The sequence below is a fragment of the Paroedura picta genome, chromosome 18, assembly GCF_049243985.1.
Source record: "Paroedura picta isolate Pp20150507F chromosome 18, Ppicta_v3.0, whole genome shotgun sequence".
In the NCBI taxonomy this organism is placed as follows: domain Eukaryota; kingdom Metazoa; phylum Chordata; class Lepidosauria; order Squamata; family Gekkonidae; genus Paroedura; species Paroedura picta.
In genome coordinates, this window is record NC_135386.1 from 13,885,215 (window position 1) to 13,910,332 (window position 25,118).

General features: G+C 48.5%; 1 protein-coding gene across 1 annotated transcript in view; it reads right to left on the minus strand.

The window, feature by feature from the left end:
- The window catches only part of LOC143827682 (A-kinase anchor protein 13-like), an 85,010-nt gene that overhangs the window by 34,402 nt on the left and 25,490 nt on the right, over positions 1–25,118 (minus strand). The window contains exon 2 of the mRNA XM_077317451.1: positions 11,317–11,411. Coding sequence (XP_077173566.1) covers positions 11,317–11,338 — 22 coding nt within the window. The 5' untranslated portion in view covers positions 11,339–11,411. The remainder of the gene's footprint in view (positions 1–11,316; positions 11,412–25,118) is intronic.

A 25,118-nucleotide genomic window follows, 5' to 3' on the forward strand; every position in this document is an offset into this window, starting at 1 on the left:
CCCAAAGGAATCTCAGAATGGCTTACAGTCGCCTTCCCTTTCCTCTCCCCACAACAGACACCCTGTGAGGTGGGTGAGGCTGAGAGAGCCCAGATATCCCTGCTCGGTCAGAGCAGTTTTATCAGTGCCGTGGCGAGCCCAAGGTCACCCAGCTGATTGCATGTGGGGGAGTGCAAATTCAAACCCAGCTCGCCAGATTAGAAGTCTGCACTCCTAACCGCTACACCAAACCGGAAGCCTCTTAGCCTAAACTTTCTTGTAGGGATGTTGTGTGGTTTTATTTGGTTCAACTGGCAAGATGGTGTCTGTTTGTTTCTAAACTTTATTTTGGACTCCCCTGGTTGAGTTATTTGTTCTTACTTCCTGCTAATGGTTGAAAAGAAAAAATGCAACGTGTGGCATCAAAAACCGGTCACGCTTTTGATACGACTAATGCTAAACTTAGTTGATACCTTAAAAGTCTGCCCGCCACAGAGACGCCTTAAAGTTTGACAGCACAGCCGTACTTGGTTCCCAGTTTGTGAGAACTCCATTATTAACTGTTCTTTGAATGTTTTCAAAATCTGATTGAACTTGTCCATGTATGGCATTCGTATTCCTGAGTTATACGGTTGCTTACGATACGATTCTCTCGTTTCCCTCTGCCAGAGAGTCTCCGCAGGCAATGGGCTCCTGGTCCGTTTAACAAGACAAATTCTTTACTCCCAAGACAACATCTTTTTCTACAGAAACAAGATACACAGATTTCGGCGAAGCGACAGGGCAGTGAGAATTCTAAAAAGCATTCCATCAAGTGTCTTAAAGGGTATTTTTAGAAAAGGTTACATGGCCATGCCCATTGGTTTCCCCTTTCAAGCCGAAGGGCGGAAAATAAGGGAAACAGGCCCTCTTTCTAGTCAAACAGTGAGGTTGCCAACCTCCAGAGCACCTGTTTCCTCCAGGGGAACTGATCTTAGTCACCTGGAGATTGACTGTAATAGTGGCAGATCTCCAGATGCCACCTGGAGGTTGACAGCCCTACTGAACAGCAAACCTGCAGCACCAATTTGAACCGGTTTGTTCCTCATTTGCTCTCCTAAGGAAATGCAGTTCTTGGGATGGCCCCAGACAGCAGATGGACAAGTGGCTGCATCTAGGAGGCCCTCTCGTATGTTCATGCGGCCTCTCGCCAACACAGGACCCTGCCAGCTACCGCCCAGTTTCACATCTGGCATTTCTGGGAAAGGTAGTGGAAAGGGCAGTTTAAATGAAACTCAATTTCATTTACGTCGGCTGGGGCTTCTGTGGGTGCCAACCTGGAGATGGGTGAAATCAGCACCTGGCCCATCCATCCACCTGCCCTCTCCATTCTTATGGGAAGGCCTGCCAAAGGGGGTCAGCCAAACTCCCACCCTACTGGCCAGGGGTAGTCAAACTGTGGTCCTCCACTGTGGTTGCTCCTTTGCCGCTGGCCTCACGCGTCGGAGGCGCAAAGCGCCTCCGATGCGTCAGGCTGCCTGCAAGGGAGCCCCCTGCAGCCACACGGAGCGCGGCTGCCAGGGGCTCCCTGCCTGGCAGCCTGATGTGGCGAGAGGCGCAAAGCGCCTCTCACCGCATCAGGCCACCGCCTCACAGAGCCGCCGAAAAAGAACTGCTGCCCGGGGAAGGCCCCGCCGCCCGACGGAGACTCACGAAACAGGAAGTGCCTCGCGCCCTTCCCGCAGCAGGATGCCCGAGCCCCCGAGCCCCAGCAGCAGCCGCGTCCCCCAAGGCAGGCCATTGCGGAAGAAAACCAGCAGAGAAGCGTCGGGGAAGGTGCTGCCCAGCAGGCGCCTCTCCGGGGCCGTGTCTCCTCTGTCATGCCCGGCCTCCTCGCCCACGGTCCTCTGCCTCCACCCACGGCGCACCGAGCGGACCCCAGCGACGGAGTCCGAGCTGCCTTCCCGCAGCCGGACCCACGAGCAGCAGCAGCAGCAGCAACGCCCCCCGAGCCAGCCAACAGCTGCAGACAAGCCTCGGGGTGGGGGCTGGCCAGCAGGCGCCTGTCCTGCCCGCATCTCCTCCATGCTGCCCAGCCTCCTCGGCCACGCCCACGCCGTTAACACCCAGGACCAGCGTGAAGCCGGTGAGTGTACCTGGGGTTCTGTCTCGCCTTTGGAAGGAGGACCGCGGCGCCGCTTTTCGGGGGGGGGGCTCTGGGAGAGGGAGGGGGTGGGTGGGCTTTGAAACTAGTAATAAATAAAGCAACTAAAACAGGATAGAATTCAGAGGGGGCAAGCTTTTAGAAAATCGGCAGCCCTGCAAGCACACCAAGGCCTGGTCTGTGCCTTTCAGGAGGCAAGCTCTGCTTCTGCTTGCCAGCTTTCTGTGTGACAGGCCGGGTAGGAAAGGGCTTCCGGCACAGCACCGAGATTTGCTTCCCAGCTACATCCTGTCTGAGGCAGAGGGAACCACGTGCCGCCCCAAGGGCATGAGCAGCACAGCAGCTCTCGGAGGGACTCCTTCAGGCCGGGCGTGGCTTGATTCGTATTTAGACTTTATTTTTATTTATATCAAAGACAGATGCCTGGGGTAGGGCCCTACCTCTCCAGCCCACGCTCTGCTCCCACTGACATGGGCACAAAGGGAAATTGCCTGGGCAAAAAGAAAGATTATTATCTGAACTCCAAGTTTCTCTAGGGATGCCTCTAACTACAAACAAGGTTCACTTGAACTTGAGGGAACATTTCGCAGGAGGTACAGGAAGGGCTATCATGAGGCAGCTGACTTATGGCAAACCCAAAGAAAGGGACCCGCAGAGGGGGTTTGCTCTTGCAGCCCCTGTGCAGCAACACCAGGCTGCCCTGATGACCTCCCGTCCAAGAACTGACCCAGCCTGACCCTTCTTAGATTCCAAGATCTGAAGAGATCCAGCTGGCAGGGCAGGAACATAGGTAAGGATCCTTTTGAAATGGAAGTTTTGAAAACACCAGTCAATGTTTTGACTAACTGCTCTGCCAATGTATTATTTCAAAACCGACAAAACATGAAATTAATCATCAACGTGACATGCAATGGGAAAAGGCAGCAGAAGGGACTTTACCCCTCTTGACCGCAGTGCAGGGATTACACCTCTCACAATTCCCACAGGTTGATAATTCCTTGTCAGTGGGAAAATTCAGCACAGCACACACACACACGGAGGCTAATTTTCCACCTTTGATGTCCCCAGATTATTCCAGGGGAGAGGACTATACCACATTAGCCAGCGTCGTGAAGGCGTGAGAGAGTCAGAACTAGGAACGGAAAGAGAGAGGTTTGAATCCACTCGGTGCCATGGAAACTCACTGGATGACCCTGGGCCAACCACACACTTTGCCTTTAGCCTACCTCGCATGACTGTTGTGAGGAGAATGATCTAAAAGCTGTGACGAGAAAGAATAAAAGCGAGGTACATACAGGCATGAATAAACAATGGGAGCCAAGATCCCTCCTTCCCCCAGAATGGTAGACCAAGATAGCTTTTATCTAGAGTTGCCAACTCTGCATTGGGAAATCCCTGGAGATTTTGGGGGGGTAGAATCTGGGGAGGAAGAGGGACCTCAGAGAGAGAAGAGACCACAGAGCCCACCTTCCCAAGCTGTCCTTTTGTCTCTTATCTGGAGATCCATTGGCTGTGATTCCTGGAGACCTCTCAGCCCCACTTGAATGGCCACCCTACTTTAACCAGATAACCGGCTTCACACGCAGACACACCCCTCTCTCCAACACAGAAGCCCACGACAAGGACAGGGGCAAGTCATGTTCTTGCCAGTCGTTATGGGAAGAAATGCGGGAATTCTTCCTGACGTTTTCCCCTCTCAGAATCGTTAGCAACGGAGCCTCAGCCTAAGCCAGGGATAGTCAAACTGCGGCCCTCCAGATGTCCATGGACTACAATTCCCATGAGCCCCTGCCAGAGGTTGCTGGCAGGGGCTCATGGGAATTGTAGTTCATGGATATCTGGAGGGCCGCAGTTTGACTACCCCTGGTCTAAGCTGTCCTCAACCAAACTCCCAGAGGCAGACAGAACAGCCACCGGGGTTGTGAAATGCCATCTTCTCCCCACACACACACACCCACACCCACACCCACACCCACACCCACACAAAGACACAGACACACACTGGAGGAATGGACCATGGTCAAAACCTCCCTCCTCTTCAATCCAGGTTTCTGGCTGTTCTCATCCTCACCTCACCCACCCACCGACCCCCCATCTCCCGCTGCCCCTTCTCCCCCAAAAACCCACACTTTTAAAAAACCCACAGCCAGCCACGCAAGAGCCACGAAGCGCTCACCCTCGGCCAGCTGTGCTCGGTGCCGACTAAATGGGAGTATTAATGGGAGTATTGGTGAGGTGGGAACAGGTGCATAAAAAAAAGATTATTCGGCTGGCTCTAATAATACAGGCTGATCCCGGCCTCGTCATAAGCCTCTTTTCCTGGTCCGGAATCAGCAACGCCGTGTGGGCCGCTCTGCCACGAAAGCCATGTGCAGAGGGAGCTGAACGGAGGCATGTACAAAGGCCCCGTCAACATGACTCATTTTGTCCAGAGAGGGGCTCCCTACCGACAGTAGTACAATTCAATGTCTATTTTTAGGTTTCCTGCGGGGGGGTTTTGGGGGGTGGGGGTGGGGAATCCTCCCTGCTTTAAATACAGCAGACCAGTCATGATGCTGTAGGCTGCTGCACACTCGTGTGCCTGTGAATCTCCTGTAACAGTGATGGCCAGTCAAGATGGGCTGCAGAGAGCACCGACAGCTCCTCGGCAAGCAAAGAAGCAGACGATTCAGAGGTTGTCCAGGGGACCTCCGGGCAGTGGCGCGTCCTAGCCAGGGGGCAACCAAGGCATCATGCCCCGGGTGCCACCTGATGGGGTGCCACTGCTCGCAAACTTCCCCACCCACTGCAGCTCTCTGCCCGAAGGTCAGGGCTAGAGAGAGAGAGAGGAAAGGGAGCACGCCCAGCCCGGCAGCCCACTGCATTGAGAGCTTGACCAGCCCTGGGAGGCAAGCAACTGGCTGGCTGGCCGGCCTCCCCCTCCCTGGCAGAGGGCTGCCTGCCATCCCCCTGGTCAAGCCACTTTGCCAGTCGAGGGTGAGTCAGACAGCCTCTGCTTCTCCCCGTGGAGCCAAGCGAGTCTGGCGACAGGCCTGAGGGGCAGAGGAAGCAGGCACCTCCCAGCCAGTGAGGGGAAAGAGCCCTGTGAAGGGCATGGCATATGGAGAAGGTGGAGAGAAAGAGGGCAGCAGGCAGGGAGTGGCGAAGATGGAGCAGTGCGCATGCCCTGCTGGCCTGACTCTGCAGCTTACATGGCACAGCTCCAGCACCCAGCAAATGTAGAAGAAGAGTTGGTTCTTATAGGCCGCTTTTCTCTACCCGAAGGAGTCTCAAAGCAGCTTATAATCCCCTTCCCTTTCCTCTCCCTGTGAGGGAATTGAGGCTGAGAGAGCCCTGATATCACTGCTCAGTCATAAAAGGTTTATCAGGCTGTGGAGAGCCCCAGGTCACCCAGCTGGCTGCATATGGAGGAGCAGGGAATCAAACCCAGCTTGCCAGGTCAGAAGCCGTTGCTCCAAACCCAGCCCTTCCTCCTGCAACCCCGGCGCAACAGCATGAAATTGGGGGGCAGGACAAGTTGCCGCTCAGTGCCAGCTAGAGGGGACAAGGCCTGGACCACAAAGAAAACCACTAGAGTAGCAATCCCCAACCTGTGGGCCGCAGACCACATGTGGTCCTTCGACTAATTGGAGGTGGGCCGCCAAGGACGCCTTCTCCCCCCCCCTAGCCCTTTACTTCATTCCCCCCCCCCCCGGCCCTTTACAACACACTTTGGGTGTCATTGTCTCCCATCACTCCCAGATGGGACTATCTCGTTGCAGAGAAACAGGGTTCCCATTGATTTGTCATTGTCATGAGTTAAAATTTCCATGAAAATAAAATGTTCCTTATGTTCATCGCTGTGGCATGTCTGTATCTTATTTTGAAGGGATGTTTAAACATTACCATAGCGATCAGAGAGCTTTAGGGCAGTGGTTGAGAGTAGAGGAGTAAACTACCCCCCCCCCCCCACAGAGCCTCAGTAAAATTGTCAAGCGTTGAGTGGTCCCCGGTGATAAAAAGGTTGGGGACCACTGCACTAGAGCACGGCTGAGGGTGGGGTGGTAGGCTTCCTCTGAGACTCATCCCTGGGATTGGGAGGAGATCTCAGTGGGGTTTGCCCACTCCTGCATCACCAAGCCCTGTCCACCCATCCTGGGTGCCAAACAGACTAGGTACACTACTGCATCCAGGAACCCTTTCGCTATGTCATCTCTTTCCCCTTGGGAAACTGTCCTCCCTTCTTCCTCGGACTCTGAAACACCCACCCCAAGACTGTTGCAGCCCCTGCAAGATCACCTAAGCTGAAAAACCCACACCCTACACTGCTGGGACACATCCATAATGTTCACAGCCATAACAGCTGGTAGCCTGTTCTGAATCTAGGCCTCTATGCAGCCTTTAAGTCCACCTATAGCACCTACGTTTTCGTCAAGTGGATAGCCATGGCGCTGAAGTCCAATGGCACCGTTACGACCAACGAAGATTTATTCAAGGCGTGAGCTTTCGTGTGCACATACACAGCTTGTATAACTTTGTTTTTCCTCTTCCCTTTGTCCTCTGGTTTGTTGAGATTTAAGACTTGCCTGTTGACCAGCTATTTTTGATTTCTTTAGTTGGTTTGCAGGAATTGTTTCAGCTACTGGAGTACCCAAACTCGGGGATTTGGAGATGCCCACTACAGAAAAGAGGAAGGGGAAAGAATTGCCTCCCTAAAGCAATCACCTACAAAGATGTCTTACGCCTCTGGGGGAGAACATACTGTTATTACTGCTCGCTGAAGTTCCTACTATGGAGGCTGGTCAACAATTCACTGCATGATACGAAACTAACAGTAATGATCAAGCAAGTTTTAGAGGAATTCTTTAAAACAAATGATCCGTTATCAGTTTGGGAAGCTAGTAAATATTTAGAAGTGAAGCTGCGTATGGGGGAGGGAAGGCCAACTCAGAACTAAACATAAAGCAAAAATCAGATTTTTGGATTGACTAGCAGATTAAATTTAACTAAGATATAATAAATCAACGAAAATAGGCTAGGCTACAAGTAGATAATTAAAGGATTTTAAAAAAAAACACACACCATGTTGTTCATTAAGAAAAAAATATTTTGACCTTGGGGGACACAGAGAGATGTTTCTGGAAGCTAGAATCAACCAGGGGGAAACAAAAGGAAATATTTCATGTGAGCAAAAGAGAACGCTCCCTTAACTGCTTCTACTGACAAAATATTGCAAGAATTTGTAAAAAATGTGAGCGATTAGTGTAACTCGGACTCTGTAGACCGAATCTTACTTACCAAAAATTCATTTCCCATGAATAGAGCCCAAAGGTATGTTTAAATTAGATGATCCTATTAGAAAAAGAGAAGCAGCCAAAGGAATTATGATGCTTAAATTAAAGAAGGTAACGGGACAGGACAATGTTTTGTAGCTAGACGTGATAAAATGTTTTCAGAGAAACTGATTGTTTCTTTAGGTAATACAATAAACAAGATTATTTTAGAGGTAAGATTATTCTTGCCCATAGAAAAGTAGAAACTACACAACTATGTTACTTTTATTTATTTATTTATTTATTTATTTATTTATTTATTTATTTATTTATTTATTTATTTAGATTTTTATGCTGCCCCTTCCATAAGGCTCTGGGCATTTACACAGAACTTATAAAATACTAACTACTGCTAGGTATAATTCATTGTGATCAAGAAAGATTTATTAATGGTCATAAAGCTTCGGCAACTATTAGAAATTTAATTTCAATTTAATCAAAGACAATAACGCGTATTGATCATTTATCTATTGATAATTCAATTTCTATACTGCCTATTCCTAAAATGCTTTTGATTTTTTTTTGGGGGGGGGGGAGAGTTGAAAAAGACTTTGCCAGGCTGGAAAGCTGATTTCTTTTAGCTTGACTAAAGGCTTATGGATTTGACCTGTATTTTCAGCAATAAAAAGGATTGTTCTGCCTTTCCACTACAACATCTGGCAATTGTTTTAAAGACAAATTAAGATAGATTCACATGAATATAAGCTTTATTTGGAGATGACATAGGTTTAGAACTCTGACAGATTCACCTTGTAAGGAGTTGAAATTAACTAATAACTGATAATTCAAAGGTTACAAACTAAATGTACATAAAACTGAGCAGTTGTTCCTAAATGCAGATTTTAACAATTTAGATATTAGTTAAATGCAACATCTAGCTCAGATACCATGGTTAAATACAATGGGATTAGGATTGGGATTTCACTAGTCATACTCCATTTAATGTTCCTTTTATACCAGTTATTAAAAAATATCCACTTTGGAAGCTTTAAAATTACCCATCTCAGACAAAATCAATGACATTTGTTTCAAAATATCCAAATATCAGAAGGAAGAAACTTATTGAATGTCAGAGTTTACTACCTTTATTGACAAAAGAACAAACTCAGCCTGGCTTGGTGGGATGCCCGGAGGAAACCAAGAGATGTTGGTTCGGGAATTTTGCCACAACTAGACTCAAACATTTAGCCTCATGGGTAAATGGCGTAGAACCCAGTTTTACCTCTAGTGCAATTCTATATGCAGATACTTTTAAGAAGCTGGGTTGTTGTTTATTTTACAGAGAACAAAATGATCTATGTTTTATAGAAGTAATAATAATTGTTTCATGAATTGTACAGTGGAAACACGGGATAACTATGCTAAGGAATTGCCTTTGAGATTCTCACGGTTCAATTCTGTTGTGACGGAACTGCCTTCTAGTTTGGGAAGAAGTGGACTGCAGGCACTGGGAAACAGCTGGTCTATGAAGATACTGTAATGTGGTCCACGGACATCTGGAGAGCCACAGTTTAGCCATCCCGCACTGGCCGCATTTAAGATACTTTATCCTTGAATCCCCCATGTTGGCTAGGTGTCGGGCTAGTACCCCATGGTCAACTGTGTTGAACGCTGCTGTCAACTCTAGCAGGAACATCAGTGCTAACCTACCTAGATCCAACTGTCTCAGGAGGTCATCTGTGAAGGCCCCCATAGCCATCTCCACCCCATGACCAGGGAAAGGGAGGATGAGCGTTGGGCTGGCTGCAATGGGAACTAGACCTAGGATTTTTTGTATCCCAAGTAAGTTGTCTTCCCTTCCCTCCTCGGTCCTGTCTCTTTCTTACCACTCCTCTCTTTGTTTTTCTCCTTCCTTTCTGACTCTCTTCCAAATTTAGCGGATGTTGGGACTAAGCTAAGCTAAGCTGTGGTGGTTGTCGTGCTTCAGTCAGGGCCGTCGGCCTAGCTTGACTGCCTGGCGGCCATCTTAAAATATCTATATCTTGGACTGACATCTTTTTTTCCAACAGAACAGCTGTTAGAAACATGTACAGATCTGTTCTTAGAAAAAAACAAAAACAAAGAAAAGGCCATTCTCCTCTGAAAGAATTCTTTCTCTGTCACATAAGTCACAAGAACTGACTGAGAGGATGGAAGTCATAGGATCCAGCCTCATGATTATAAAGCATTTATAGCCTCATCTTATCAGAAGCTGGAAGCTAAGCAGGGTCAGCCGTGGTTAGCACTTGGATGGGATTAGGGGTGTGCACTTCGGCTCAGCTGCCTCGGCCTGAGGTGGCCAGCACTGCAGGGTGGAGAGGAGGGGTGGCAGCAGCCTCCTACCTGCTGCTTCAGGCTTCGATGATTGCCGAGGCGGCCAAACTGAGCTGAAACATCCCCCAGAAGGGATGTTTTGAAGTCACCAATAGCTGGAAGCCGCTTGCACATCAGCTAACAAGGACAGTCACATACGGCAGCAGGGCGTTCCAGCAAAACTCCCAGAAGCAGGATGTGTCCCAGCCCAGAATACTCCATCCCACCAAGTCACCCTCCAAAGCACCTTCCCCCAACTTCTGCAGGAGGTCCTAAAGTTAGAGGAAGGCTCAAACCTTTCTCAATGAAGTAGTAGGGTAGGAGTCAGATATACCCCAATGTCTTGGTCAATAAGGAAGTTTTAGAAATAACAGGTGTTGTAGATTGCACAAATGGACTTGGGAGACCAAGATTTGAATCCCCACTGTGGCAAGGTCATGGAAGAGGGGACTGATCAAAACCCAAACTCACTTTTGACTGTTGCACAAGATGGGGACCCCCCAAACCCTCAACTGTCCTATACTGAGCCCTTTGGCTTTCCAGAGAGGGGGGAGGAAAAGTAAATGATATTTAGGTATATTTCCACATCAATGTGCATTCTAAAGAAAAGCAGCCTTGCATCATAAACCTACAGTTGCATCTTTCAGAAGAATTATATTTTCATTTATCCAACAAAATTAAGTAGTTGGCCTGGTATGTTTATGTGGGGGGGGGAGTGCTTCCTTTTTCTCAAAAAAGCAGATTGTTCAGGTCTTTATACGGATCCATCAGCAGGACATCTTTCATTTAAAATTAGTTTCAGCAAGGATTTTATTTCCCACCCCAAATTTCTATAAATGGCCAAACTCATGCCCTCTTCCCCCCCCCCCTTTTCTGTTTCCTATTTCAATTGTAAAGGAAATCAAATGAAAATACTGAAGGCTCGTCTCCCTTCCGGACTAACAGGCGTCTGCACCAAAATTGGCAACGACACACAGATCAGACGATTGGAGGGGGTGGGGATTGCACATGCTTAAATTTTAACATGTTGTTGAAAAAAATTGTGCTTCACCTCTTAACTGCGCCCTAGACAACTCATAAAAATGCCACACACGCAGAATTCCAATGCAAACAACTGAACTAGGAAAATACAGCAGCAATTTAAAAAAAAACCTAACGCCCATCAAAAAATCCACCTCACATCTCCAGCGCAGTCCTGGAAACCCAGGCCAATGTTTAGGAGACTGTTCTTTAAACCCAAGACCCTGGAGAGTTTCTGCCATTCGGAAGAGACAGGGCTGGCCTTGATAAGGCAAGGGTCACGTCAGCGGTTCCATATATTCTTGAGTTTGGAATCTTTCATTCCAATATCACAAAGTAAACTGCTTTTGAGACAAAAAAAGGATTTTTCCAAAGCTGTCCAGGGTCCTCCGTGTCAAAGAAATAAACAGCACTAAGGACACCATTTTCTCATTTTCTCACCGTTTTCCCATCAGATATATTCCAATGCAGGCCCCCTTTGGAAGCCCACCCCATTCAAAGAATAAAGCTGCCCCTCCAAATAGGGAGGGTTTTCTGCCTCCAGACTGTGACATTTCCTTAAAAGCTTACTTGTAAGTGCATGAAGCAGCATCCAAACTCAGAAACTTCAGGAGAATCCTGAGAAATCAGGAATGGAGACTGACCATAAGTATCTGCTGCTGGACCTAGGAGGGAATAAAAGGACAGATATTCCGGTCATATGAAAAAGAGAAAAAGAAAAAACAAGGGCAAGGAGGTAGATTAAAAAACTGTCCAGGTGAAGTTTTAGGGTTTATCCATCAAATGCAAACTGCAGCTTTTGGCAGCCTCAATTTAGCTCAGGCCACGCCGGAAACAGAGGGGGCTTAACCCCGTCACTTCCACTTGCTTTCTCCCTCCCCCCATGAAACCAGCTCCACCGAACCATGTCTCCTTTAAAATGTTACCAGCAGAGCATAAGTTGTCGTTGTTAGGTGTGAAGTAGTGTCCAACCCATCGCGACCTCATGGACAATGATCCTCCAGGCCTTCCTGTCCTCTACCATTCCTCGAAGTCCATTTAAGTTTGCATAAGAGTAAGGTCCAAACAGAGAAATGGAGTGAGGAAAGAAAAAGGGTTAAAGCCTTAGATGGAAACCCAGATTGAAATCCCCACTCTGCCATGAAAGTTCACCAGGAGATGCTGGGCCTCACACCCCTGAGGATAAAATGGGAGGAGGAAGCCACTTTGACGCCCACTAGGGAGAACAGCAGGATGTAAATATCCAAATATTTATGTAGATAGAGATGATAGATGATAGAGTTCTATGATAGAGATCTATAGAGATAGAGAGATGGATGGATGGACAGATGGATAGATAGATCGTTTGATTTGTTTCCTGCCTCTCCCTGACTTGCTGGCTTGTGGTGGGTTGCATAGTAAAAAATCCCACAATAAAACCGCAATTAAAACCCACCCTTACAGTCCCCCAGCAGCGAAAACAACTAAGACCCCCTCCTCTCCCATCAGCTCAACAGCCCACAATGCATGGGGGGGGGGGGATGTTAATAAGTGTTAGCCTGATGGCCTGGCCCACAGACCTTCTCTGCCCTGTCCTAAACCGAATGCCTGGCGGAAGAGCTCCATCTGGCAGGCCCCAGAGAACTGCTCAAATTCCATCAGGGCCCTCAGCTCTTCCGGGAGCTCATTCCACCAGGTCGGGGCCAGCTGCACTTCTTGCAGGCCAGGAACCACCAACAGATCTGCTTCACTGTGTTGATGCCCCTCCATGAATCAGCAGCACCACACAGCCCCATACAGAATCAGTCCTGTAGCAGGGGTAACTAATTACCCTTCTACAAGAGCCAAACGTTTGCACACAAACAGACAAGCCAATCTCTTCACATCCCATTACACTTCAGAATGCAAAACAGAAAACTCCAAATTCAAGTTCTATATAGCCAAACCTGAATAATACCTGGGCATATCCCTAATAAGGGCACAAAGTCCTCATCTGAGCCCGCCTACTGGGTCAAGGTGATCCCTGCCTCTCCCAGTCCCATCCCTGGCCTACCAAGTCCTACCAACATCCAACACATCTCCCAGATGGGTCCCTATCAAGGAGGCCTTTGCTTCCTGAAAGCTAAAGATAGAGCCTGGTTAGTGTGGTGGTTAGGAGCAGTGGCTTCTAATCTGGTGAGCTGGATTTGATTCCCCACTCCTCCCCCACATGCAGCCAGCTGGGTGACCTTGGGCTTGCCACAGCCCTGATAAAGCTGTTCTGAATGAGCAGGAATATCAGGGCTCTCTCAGCCTCACCCACCTCACAGGGTGTCGGTTGTGGGGAGAGGAAAGGGAAGGCGAATGTAAGCCTCTTTGAGACTCCTTCAGGTAGAGAAAAGCGGCATATAAAACCCAACTGTTCTTTTTCTAAAGGCCATTCCTACATTCCATCACAGTAGGGATTGGACTATGTTGAAATAAAGACCAATACAGCACCTCTTACCACAGGGGAGAAAAAGAAACACATGGCATGCATCTTTGCGGACGGAAACGGCTACGAGTCAGCTGGAAGCCCTTTTTCCAACGTCCCCCACACATTAAGATTTTAGCATCCATATCACCCAGCATCACCCCTATATATGGATCCCACCTTTCTATTTTCTGCATCTTCTTATCAAAGCAGATGGTTCATAAGCCAAGTGTTAAGAAAGGGCCCATCCTGCAGGCAGCAGATTGTCATTTAAAGATTTAAGGTTAAGAAATCAATTGTAAAAATTACAAGGTTTTTCTTCCACTGTTTGCTCTTGGTGGCATTTAAAGCTCCCAATGATTTTTTTTAATACAGTTAAGAAATAGATTTTAAATATTACGAGCGTTTTCTTCCGTTGTTTGCTCATGGAGGTATTTAAAGCTCCCAATGATTTTTTTTTTAATGTCGTTAAGAAATAAATCTAAAAAATCATGAGCGTTTTCTTCCCTTGTTTGCTGCTGGAAAGGGAAGGAGCACCGACTCACCCAACAGAAAGGCACAAGGGATCCGGATGCTTTCTCCCTATTAGTCCAGAAACAGGTAGATGAACAAACACAAACACACACATACACAAAGCCAGCTGAAAGGGCAAACCCACCACGTGAGCCACTCCCCCCCCCCCATTTTATGGGTCCCTGCTACCTAAGTAACCGATCTCTTGGGAAGTTCAGAGGGAGAACAAGCAGCGGGAGAAGATTAAGTCCTAAGCAACAAGGATCCTGTTTTCATGTAAATGTCCTGCACAATTAGAAGAAAGTCCTGAAAAAGCACAAAGGAACAGCGGAGGGAAGGCAAGCTTTCTATTGAGGGGTAAAAGGGAAAGGAGCTTTTAAAAAAAGGAATGTTTCAACTAACAGATTTCCGAGGCCAGGAGAAACAAACATGGTCACCAAACACACACATACACACACCCTTTCTGTTTAGATTCTCAGCATCCATCCTCAAACACAATTTGGTGCCTGCAAACCTGTTGCCAAGGGACGGCTCTTAGGATTTCTGCCAAGATCGAGGTGTAGAAACTGGCATTTATTTATTCTTGCATTTATACCCTGCCCTTCCCTGGAGACTCAGGAGCATGAATTCCCCCGGAAACTGAAAAGGGGAGAAACTAAGGCTATGACATCAACAGAATCAAAAACAAACTTGAGTAGGTAGGATTAAAAGATTTGATGCCCATCTGTCCTCATTCTGCAATGATGCAGGGAGGGAGCCATGTTGGTCTGATGCAGAGTTTGAGTCCAGCGTCACCGTTCAGAACAACAAAGTTTCATTCAAGGTGGAAATTTTTACAGAAAGTGGGAGGAGACACTCCCAAGCTTGCACTCGAAAGCTCACGCCTTGAATAAATCTTTGTTGGTCTTAAAGGTGCTATTGGTCTCTGATTTTATTGTGTGAGTCCAGATCAGTTCTCCCTGTAATGGTTTCACAAAATGCTCCTGCCCACACACACACCACAACAGAATCCACCATCTTGCTCAAAGGAACCCTCTTTTTGATCCATGCAAGCCAGCCTCTTTCTTATTCTGAAGTCAGCATGCAATTCTACATTGTGTGGGGCTGGAAGGCGGACATGCCCTAAACTTGCAAACCAACCCCCACTTGGACAGCAAGCACATTTCTAATGGGAACAACAAGACTTCTTCACAACAACCACTTGTTCCTCAAACTACGGGAAACGGAAACACAAAACCCTTTGAAACGAATAGAGTCAGGCCTTAAGCCGACAAGAGTCAGGAAATCACAGCTCAGATTGGCCTGTGCTTCCCCTTGCCCCCTTTTCTTTTCCTTTCCATTTGAAACACCCTTTGAAACCCCCCCAAGAACAGCTTTGGGGTCTGGGTTCTGCCCTCCACTTGGCCCCCCAACCAATGTAGTATGTTGTCAATATGGTACTGCCTTACACAGGACTGTTTTCAGGATTAATAAATTAATAAATAGCACAGAATTTTGCACGAGACAGCCGGTGGGGCCTGGCCATTCCCTGGAATTATAGCTTATCTCCAGACTACAGAGATCAGTTCCCCTGGAGAAAAGGGCTGCTTGGGAGGCATTGCATCTCATTGAGGTCCCTTTCCTCCCCAGGCTCTCTTTCCAAACCTCCAGGATTTTCCCAACCTGGATCTGTGGACCCTAAGAAATCCCAGGTTCGAATCCCCACTTGTCATGAGATGATTTGGGGCTAACGTACCTCTCAGGAGGAAAGCAACGACATAAGCCGTTTAGGTCTTCATTGAGGGGGGAAAGTAGAGCACAAATGAATAAAGGAGTTATAAGAACCCGTGTTTGCTGAGCCAAGTAAGCCTGCACCTGCACTGCAATAATTTTGGTCTGTTTCCCATTGTCATTGTGATTCTAACAATGTTGACACTGTGGACAGGAGGGAGGATAAAGGAGAAAGTTTTGAGGTCCTGATCAAAACTTGCTTGGTGTAGCGGTTAAGAGTGGTGGCTTCTAATCCTGTGAGCCGGGTTTGATTCCTCGCTCCTCCACAGGCAGCCTGCTGGGTGACTTTGAGCCAGTCACAGTCCTGACAGAAGCTGTTCTCATAGAGCAGATCTGTCAGAGCTCTCTCAGCCCCAGCTACCTCCCATGGTGTGTGTTGTGGGGAGAGGAAAGGGAAGGCAACTGTAAGCCACTTTGAGTCTCCTTTGGTTGTGAAAAGCCAGATATCGAACCCAACTCTTCTTCTTCCTAATGTTTTATAAAAGATCATAATTAGGTGGGAGAGAAAATAAATCATGTCTAAGATATTACTTATTAATGAACTTAGATTAGAATAATTCTGCACGGGTTTGCAATTTTCTATGATTCCTTTCTCTGTAGATTTATCACGGTCAATTTTCTGGCACTGGAACGGAAAAACGGGGGTCTTTGATTTGAATGATCAAGACAATGCAGGGAAGGGAAAATACACCCTGTGGGCACATCCGCACGCTTCACCTAGACCTTCCCTAAACTAGTTTTAAAGCGAGGCAGAAAGAGGCCCCAACAAAAGTTTCTGAAGAGAGGTCTCACAGGCAGTGGCAGCTCACTATCAGAAGTCCATCAGCTAACCTACCTCACAGGGCTGCTGTGTTGACAAAGCCACTTTGGATCCCCTTGGGAGAGAGAGGTGAGGTACAACTGAAGTTTAAAAAATAAATAGCTATTTTTATTATTATTAAGCCCTTGTTTGGTTCATGCACACTGAAAGGGGGAGAGATCATGATGCTCTGCTTTAGGAAGCTTTGGGCTGATCCTGCGTTGAGCAGGGGGTTGGACTAGATGGCCTGTGTGGCCCCTTCCAACTCTATGATTCTGTGATTCTCCCCTTGGCCTTGGCCAGCTCAAAGCCCCAGCCCTCCGGCTCAGTCCTCTCCCACCATCCTCCCCTGGCAACGGCCCAAGCGACTGATTCGAACAGGACATTACTATTGTTTCAGTGGCTTATTTAGTGCCAGTCTGAGGCCTGGTCATAAAGGCAGACATTCTTCAGCATGAAATATTTTTAAAATGCAACCAGAGGTTGGAATGTTATCCCCACCCCCACCTTATCGTCTTTTCAGTACTCCAAAAAAATCCCTTCTGGAGATATAACAGGGCATCAGCTGTAAAACCCACCCTGTTGGAAGGAGTATCACAACACAGACACACACACACACAAACACTTTAGATTCCCACTGGAACCATTCCTCCAGAATTCACAAATACCTGCTGACCTGATGCTTGCATTGAGTCATGCTCTTTCGGGAAAAGGCATTTCTTTCCACTTATCTCTGCTGAGGCATTACCTGAAGGCTGAACCAGGTCACACAGCAAGAGAACACTGAATTATTTTAGTGTACTCATCGCAATTTTTTTAAATCTCTGCTCTCCTCCGAGAAGTTCAGGGCAGACTCGTGTATGTCCACAGTGTTCACAGCCACCCTCCCAGGCAAGTCAATCTTGTTATCTCTGAACCGGAGCTGTAATGGAGCTGTCACCTTGTGACGGAGAGTGCGCACGCATGGGCACCACAGCCAGCTCCCGAACAAAGCTATACTCAGGTCCCACCACTAGCAGCAACACCAGGAACGGTTAGTTTTTCAGCCAGAGACAGCATTCAGGTTGGACAGTTAACCTGTTGTTGTTGTTAAGTGCGAAGTTGTGTCCGACCCATCGCGACCCCATGGACAATGATCCTCTAGGCCTTCCTGTCCTCTGCCACTCCCCAGAGGCCATTTAAGATCGCACCAACTGCTTCAGTGACTCCATCCAGCCACCTCATTCTCTGTCGTCCCCTTCTTCTTTTGCCCTCAATCGCTCCCAGCATTAGGCTCTTCTCCAGGGAGTCCTTCCTTCTCCTGAGGTGGCCAAAGTATTTGAGTTTCATCTTCAGGATCTGGTCTTCTAAGGAGCAGTCTGGGCTGATCTCCTCTAGGACTGACCGGTTTGTTCGCCTTGCAGTCCAAGGGACTCGCAAGAGTCTTCTCCAGCATCAGAGTTCAAAAGCCTCAATTCTTTGACGCTCGGCCTTCCTTATGGTCCAACTTTCGCAGCCATACATTGCAACTGGGAATACTTGACCGAACGCACTTTTGTTGGCAGGGTGATGTCTCTGCTTTTTAGGATGCTGTCTAGATTTGCCATAGCTTTCCTCCCCAGGAGCAAGCGTCTTAATTTCTTTGCTGCATTCCCCATCTGCAGTGATCTTGGAGCCCAGGAAAATAAAATCTGTCACTATCTCCATTTCTTCCCCATCTATTTGCCAGGAATTGAGAGGGCTGGATCTTCTAACAGAAGCCTGTGGAGATATCAGACCTATGGCTGAGTTTCCTTGACAAGGGAACTAAGAATACTGAAGCATTGCAGATTTCTAGAATTTTGCTGGGTCTCCATTGTTGACCACTAAGGGCTAAACTAGATTAGACAGTCATTCCTGAGTTCACCAGGAGGGGAGAAGGGGGGACAGGGACCATTTTAAAGAGTTCCTTCCCTTGAACTTCTCTAAGCTGTGCCACAGAGGCCCAATTCTGGTGGAGACCTCCACAGTGTCAAAAGGAGAACAAGTGCGATCTTTTTTCAGACCCAGGAGTTATTTGTCCACAGGTCCCCTGGCACTGTTTCGGACTGGAAAATTGGTGAGGAAAGGAAGAATTCCTTATTCCTCCTGCACTACGATAACAATTTAAATGGAGCTCTTAAGTGTGCAGTTTTGAGGCTTCCTGGGTGGAAACTCACTCTTTAAATGCAGAAAGGTCCCCAGAACTGCAGGGTCTTTGGCCCTTAGTGGGGGCAATGTACTACAGAGAAATGATGCAAACCAACCTGGAAGAGCATTCCCCTGAGGCAAATACAAAGTAAAACCTAACAACATACATCTCCTGATTCAAACTTAATATTCCCCTCAGTTTGGGTGTTTAAAAAATAAAACGTTATTCTTTACATTTTACACAGAAGCCGTATTGGGGCTGTCAGTTTTACCTCAGGAATTGTTTCAGACTTGGGTGGATTTACATCCAGGCCCAGGCCCTTGCCCTCAGACCCAGTTTATAGGCGTTTTGATTTCCTGCCGGGAATCCCAGTTCACGGAGTTAGGCAAGAAACTGAAGCTGTGATGAGTGAGGAGAAATCCCTCTTTGCGATGGCAGCTTGCCCCCAGGACATCCATCACAGTCCCCCTTATAGCTGGATGGAAATGCTGGACAAGGGTGAAAAACTTTCCTTCCTGCACCAATTCTCAAACTAAAAGGGTCCCTTAGAGCTATCATTGGCCCCCAGAGCTATTACGGATCCTGGTTTCACATCCCCAAACGACAGGTTTCCAGGGACGTATCACTGGGGTAGGGTGGGGATTAACTTTCCATCTCCTCCTGCAAAATCTGGTCCTCACTCATCTGTTGAGTGGCTTTAAAAAAGCTGGGAGCTTCTCCTAGTATATGTCTGGCCGCTAGACCCTCCGAGAGGAACCTCCTCTTGAAAAAAGAGGGGGCAACCCCTGGCCTGTGTGCCACTGGCAGATTCCCTGCTCCTCCACATGCAGCCAGCTGGGTGACCTTGGGTGACCACGGAAGCCATGAGGGTCCTCAGTGGGAAAGAAGAGTGAGGCTGTTCAGGACTGCCATTAATCAGAAGGGATTTGACAGCACTCAATACACACACCTTGCATTTCTCTGGGTGGTCCTGAACCCACACACACACCTCTCTCTCTCTCTCTCAGCCTAACCTACCTCACAAGGTTGTTGCTGCAAGGAAAGGAACAGAGGAAAGCGATGTAGCAAGCCCTCTTGCTACAGCGGGGGAGAAAAGCAAGGGGTGTGTGCATTCCAACACACATTTGCGCAGACTGGGTGAAAGAAGGCAGCCGAATGAGGGCCACCAAGGGCGGAGCAATGAACAAGAACGTGAAAAGGAAAAATCTGCCGCTGTTAAACGGTGGAACCCACAAGACGAAAGAACACACGATCCAAGCTTATGCAACACAGCCAGGTCAGGACAAAACGCTCGCTGGGTTAAAGCCACAGAACAGGTGCAACCGCCGGGCTGGGAAGAAATGGGCAAGACCTTCTGGGAGAGATCACGGCCCCTCTTCCCCACGGCACTGAACCGCTCTGCCTCGCCTGGAGCTCACAAGAGAGCAGAAATGGAAGCGCCACTCGGGAGCTCGTGTCAAGACAAGCCCAGGGAGCGTTGCCTCCTAACCGCAGGGTTCGCCGGGGAAGCCCTCGGCTGCCTCCCGAATTACCTGCCTGCACACGGCTGCCTCCGCTCCCACGCTCCTGGTAAGGAAAGTCCTCCCGCTTGGCAGAGCAGAGACAGGCTGCGGAGGGTCCGTGCTGAAAAACACCCCGTGAATGACTATTTATTGGCTGGCCTGGGATTCTGGTTTGAGGGGGGCTGGTATCCTCTGGGCATGGAATTGGGGTCACTGTGGGTGGGCAGAGAGTTGTGAATGTCCTGCATTCTGCAGGGGGTCGGACTAGATGACCCTGGAGATCCCTTCCAACTCTAGGATTTCAGCATTAGGGAGAGGAGACAAGTGGCCAGAGAGTCAAGCTAAGATCTGGAAAATTCTGTCTCCACTCCCCACCTTGCTTTGGCAGCTTCTTGGATGCCCTTGGGCTAGGCACTCCCTCTCAGCCTAACCTACCTCACAGGGTTATTGTGTACATAAGACTGGATGTGGGGAGAACACTGAGTTAAAGATCTAGTCCTCATTAGGGGGGAAAGTGGGGTATAAATGATGTCCAGAAATGGTTTTATTGTTCTGCGACTGCCTCCCCTTTCTGGTTAGCCTGGCTCATCACTTGGATGTCGTTCTGCCTGACTAAAGGATTGGAAGGCCCCCTTCTCAAGCCAGAGCAGGGGGGTGTGAATGAGCTCTGGGTATCTGTTGCTTCCTTTGAGACCAAGAATCACACATGCCTAGACACACAACCACACAAGCAGAAAGAGCCAAGACTACGACAAGGAGCTCAGCAGCTTTTAGGAAGATTATCTTTGAATGCCAAAAAGTACAAGGCCCTACAGCAGGGGTAGTCAAACTGTGGCCCTCCAGATGTCCATGGACCACAATTCCCAGGAGCCCCTGCCAGCATTCGCTGGCAGGGGCTCCTGGGAATTGTAGTCCATGGACATCTGGAGGGCCGCAGTTTGACTACCCCTGCCCTACAGGAATGTAAGAAAACCCAGTGGACTAACCCCAAATAAGAAACAGCTTTGGAAGCCCTCTTTCTAAAGGAGTCCGTCGCAAGGAGATGAGCCTTTGGTTGGTCTTTGTTGCAGGACTGTGAGCCTCACATTCCTCGATGTGCACAGCTCGTTCCAGCCAAATGCCAGCGGAGCCAACGCAAGCCAGGCGCTGAGCATGAGCAAAAGGCTCCAGGGAAAGAGTGCTGGCTGGGAGAGGTCACAGGAATCCAGGAAAAGCACACATGCACACTCTCTCATGCAGTCTCACCTATCTGTTGCCACAGCCCTCGACTCACTCCAACCTGGTAGGCCTTCTATTTTGGCTCCCAGAGGGGCAGCTTCTTGCAATGTGCTCTGCCAACTTTGCAAGGCCATGGTCTCACTGACGTTCACCCGGTCGGCTGGGGCAAGGTCAGATTCATCCTGAGATGATTCTCCCAGGGAGCAGCAACCTTCGATTCCCCCTTTCACCATCTCGCAGCTTGTGATAATCCATTCTGCAATTATTCCAAGTTGCTCCTGGTTTCCTAATGACCCCTGTAGGTGTTTTAATGAGGTGAGCGCTGACTTTTGAGGATCACCCTTGTCTACTCTGACTGCCAGTAGCACTCCCAGTTCTAGAATTGTTATCTTCTGCTAGGATGTTACCGTCTCTGTTTCGTGATAGGTAGAAGAAGAGTTGATTCTTCTATGCTGCTTTTCTCTACCCGAAGGAGTCTCAAAGCGGCTTACAATCTCATCCCCTTTCCTCTCCCCACAACAGACACTCTGTGGGGTGGGTGAGGGTGAGAGAGCCCTGATATCACTGCTTGGTCAGAACAGCTTTATCAGTGCCGTGGCGAGCCCAAGGTCACCCAGCGGGCTGCATGTGGGGGAGCGCAGAATCGAACCTGGCATGCCAGATTAGAAGTCCGCACTCCTGACCACGACACCAAGCTGGCTCTTAGAAGAAGAAGAAGAAGAGTTGGTTCTTATATGCCGCTTTTCCCTAACCGAAGGAGGCTCAAAGCGGCTTCCATTCGCCTTCCCTTTCCTCTCCCCACAACAGACACCCTGTGGGGTGGGTGAGGCTGAGAGAGCCCTAATATTCCTGCTCGGTCAGAACAGCTTTATCAGTGCTGTGATGAGCCCAAGGTCACCCAGCTGGCTGCATGTGGCGGAGCACAGAATCGAACCCGGCATGCCAGATTGGAAGTCCGCACTCCTGACCCCGACACCAAGCTGGCTCTTATTACTGCCCTTGCCGTTTCATTCGTTATAATCACTGAGTTTGATGCACTGTTCTTGTTTACGTTCCCCGTGAACCGCTCAGAGCCTCAAGGGAGGGTGGCATACAAATGTAATAAATAAATAAATAACTCAGAGGCTGTGACCCCGAGCAGACCCTCTTTGTCCCTCCGCAAGCTGGGCCAAGCAGTAAGCCAGACCATATCCCATTACAGTGAGTTCAAAGCACGGCTGACAGGAGCAGCCTGCTCACATTCCCCACGCTCGCCATGCCTGAACGAAAGGCTCAGCAGAGAATCAGTGGAATTATATGATCCTTTGACCTGCTTTGCGGCTGGGCTCAACTAAGAGTCTGAAGCAAGAAGCACCTGCAGTGGAAATTTGTCCCCTGGAAGAAAGTCGTTCTTCTGTACCTTGTACCAGAGGAGGAAAGCTGGCTTTTGGTGTCCCGTTTTTTACGACCCAAAGGAGTCTCAAAGCAGGGGCTCATGGGAATTGTAGTCCATGGACCTCTGGAGAGCCACAGTTTGGCCACCCTTGCATACCGCCTCCAGGTGACCAGGAAACAAGAAAAGGGCAAAAAAGAAGATTGATCACGCACACACACACACACACACACACACACAGAGCTCCCCCTGTGCCACAAAATAATTCACAGGTAGTTGCAGACAGGCAAGCTTGTAAAATGTTCCATGGGGCTTTTCCCCGTCAAGCTGCGAGAGGGCCCTGCATTGTTTCAAGCTCTTTTGCCAAGTGGGTCAGACGGAGGAAACGTCTCGGCACTCTCCTGTGCCAGAACAGATGGCGAACCCAATGAATGAGCACTGAAAGGGAAGGCGGCCTCTCTCCAGCCCTGCTGGCTTTGAAAGCGGTTCAACTTTCCGTATCCTGTTACCCGTCAAGGAAGGGGAAGGTTCAGGCCATGGTCTGAACTGCAAGCAAAGCACGGATAGATACAAAGAAGGGGTGGAGCGGGAATGGCTAAACTCCACATTGGATTTTCTCATTAATATTGCTATTTGGTATGCATTGTACTTATAGGCTTTGCTCAAACGTCAACAGTGCAATCCTAATAAAATCAGAGTCCAGGAGCATCTTTAAGACCAACAAAGATTTATTCAAGGCGTGAGCATTCGAGTGCAAGCACCCTTCGTCAGACTATGATCTTCTTACATGATCTAAAACCTAAATAGAGTTCCAAACTTCTCAACCCACTGAAGTCCACAGACTTGGAATGGCATAACTCTGCTGAGGAGTGCAGGGCAAATATGAACACAATACATTAACAAGAGCATTCATTAGGTTACAATGTTTAAAAACGACCCGTTGATCCTATGTTGTAATCTGCTAACAAAAAAGAACTTCCAACTCCCACCTAAATCATATTAGAAACAAACAACCAAAGAACTTGTTCTTGCGTTCAAGTGGATAATGTATCCATTCCCATAAACGAGATGATTTTGAGCAGCCAGTCTTCAGTTGACGGTCTGTTTTGGCCCTTCCATCTTTGAGCATAAATTGTTTGCAAACACCATTTCCGAATGCTGGCAATTCACATGACTTCCATGCCCTTCCTTACGTTTGTCGTGAGAAACCAGTTCAAACACTCTTTGTATCAAGAAGGAAGAGATAACAGAGCGAAGACTCGAAAATATTTACCCTGTGCAAGGAGGAGAGGCTGGTGCACGCACGCTCTGCAAACAGACAGAACTCAAGCCACTGCTGAGGACCAACGAGAACTCAACAAGTGCAGGGAAATTCCAGGTTTCCAAAGCAAAAACGGCTCCAGAGGAAGCAGAAGTCTTTCCAGAGCTTTCTTATGAAAGCATACATGATGCTACGGCTGCCGTCCTGTTTGGAGAGGCCCTGCAAAGCCTTGCTAAATTACAACAAAGGGGCATGACTCAGTGGGGAAGTGCAGAAAGGCCCTAGGTTCATTCCTCAGCCCGATTCAGTATCCTGCAGCTGCACACGGTCACTACTAGAGTTGGGTCTCATCACACCTTTGCCCTGGGGAACACACTTTGTGTGAAGACAATTTCAGGAGAGGGCAGAAGGGAGACGCACTGGAGGGCCACCTCCCCACAAAGCACGCAAGCATGGCCCATGTCTCTGCCCATCCGGGCCTTTTCCTTTAAGGTGGAAAACCTCATAGAATCACAGAGCTAGAAGGGACCTCCGGGGTCATCTAGTCCAACCCACTGCAGAATGCAGGAAATTCACCACTACCTGCCCACCCACAGTAACCCCAATTCCATAGACAGATGATGCCCCCATCCCAAAAAACACCAGACTTCCTGGCCAGTCTGACCTGGAGGAAATTCGCCTGCCTAGCCCAAAGTGGCGATTGGCACTTCCCTGGGCATGCAAGAAAGGGCCACAAGAGCCAAATATGGACATCATCCCTTCTGCCCACCCACTCAGAATCTGCCCAAGTTCATAAAAATCAGCATTTCTGTGAGGTGGCCATCTGGCCTCTGTTTAGAAATCTCCAAAGATGGAGAACCCACCACCTCCCGAGGAAGCCTGTTTCACTGAGGAACCACTCTAACTGTCAGGGACTTCTTTCGGATGTCTAGCTGAAAATTCTTTTGAATTAATTTCAACCCACTGGTTCTGAGCTGACCTTCTGGGGCAACAGAAAACAACTCTGCTCCATCTTCTCTATGACAGCCCTTTGAGTATTTGAAGATGGTTCTCAGATCCCCTCTCAGTCATCTCCTCTCCAGGCTAAACAGACCAAGCTCCCCCAACCTTTCCTCACACATCTTGGCCTCCAAACCAAGCATGATATCCTTCAAGGGTCCAGCTGTCACCCAAGGGCCATCAGCTGGTGATTACTTCTTCTACCAAACAGTGAGGGGGCCCAGCTCTCAAGAGCGGCTGCTATATCAGGCACAGTGGATCAAAGATGTCACAACAATGTCACAAGCTGCTTTGCCTCCCCCAAATGCAAAGAAATGTATGTCATACACAAACAAAAGCGCAAGAAATGCTCACAGAG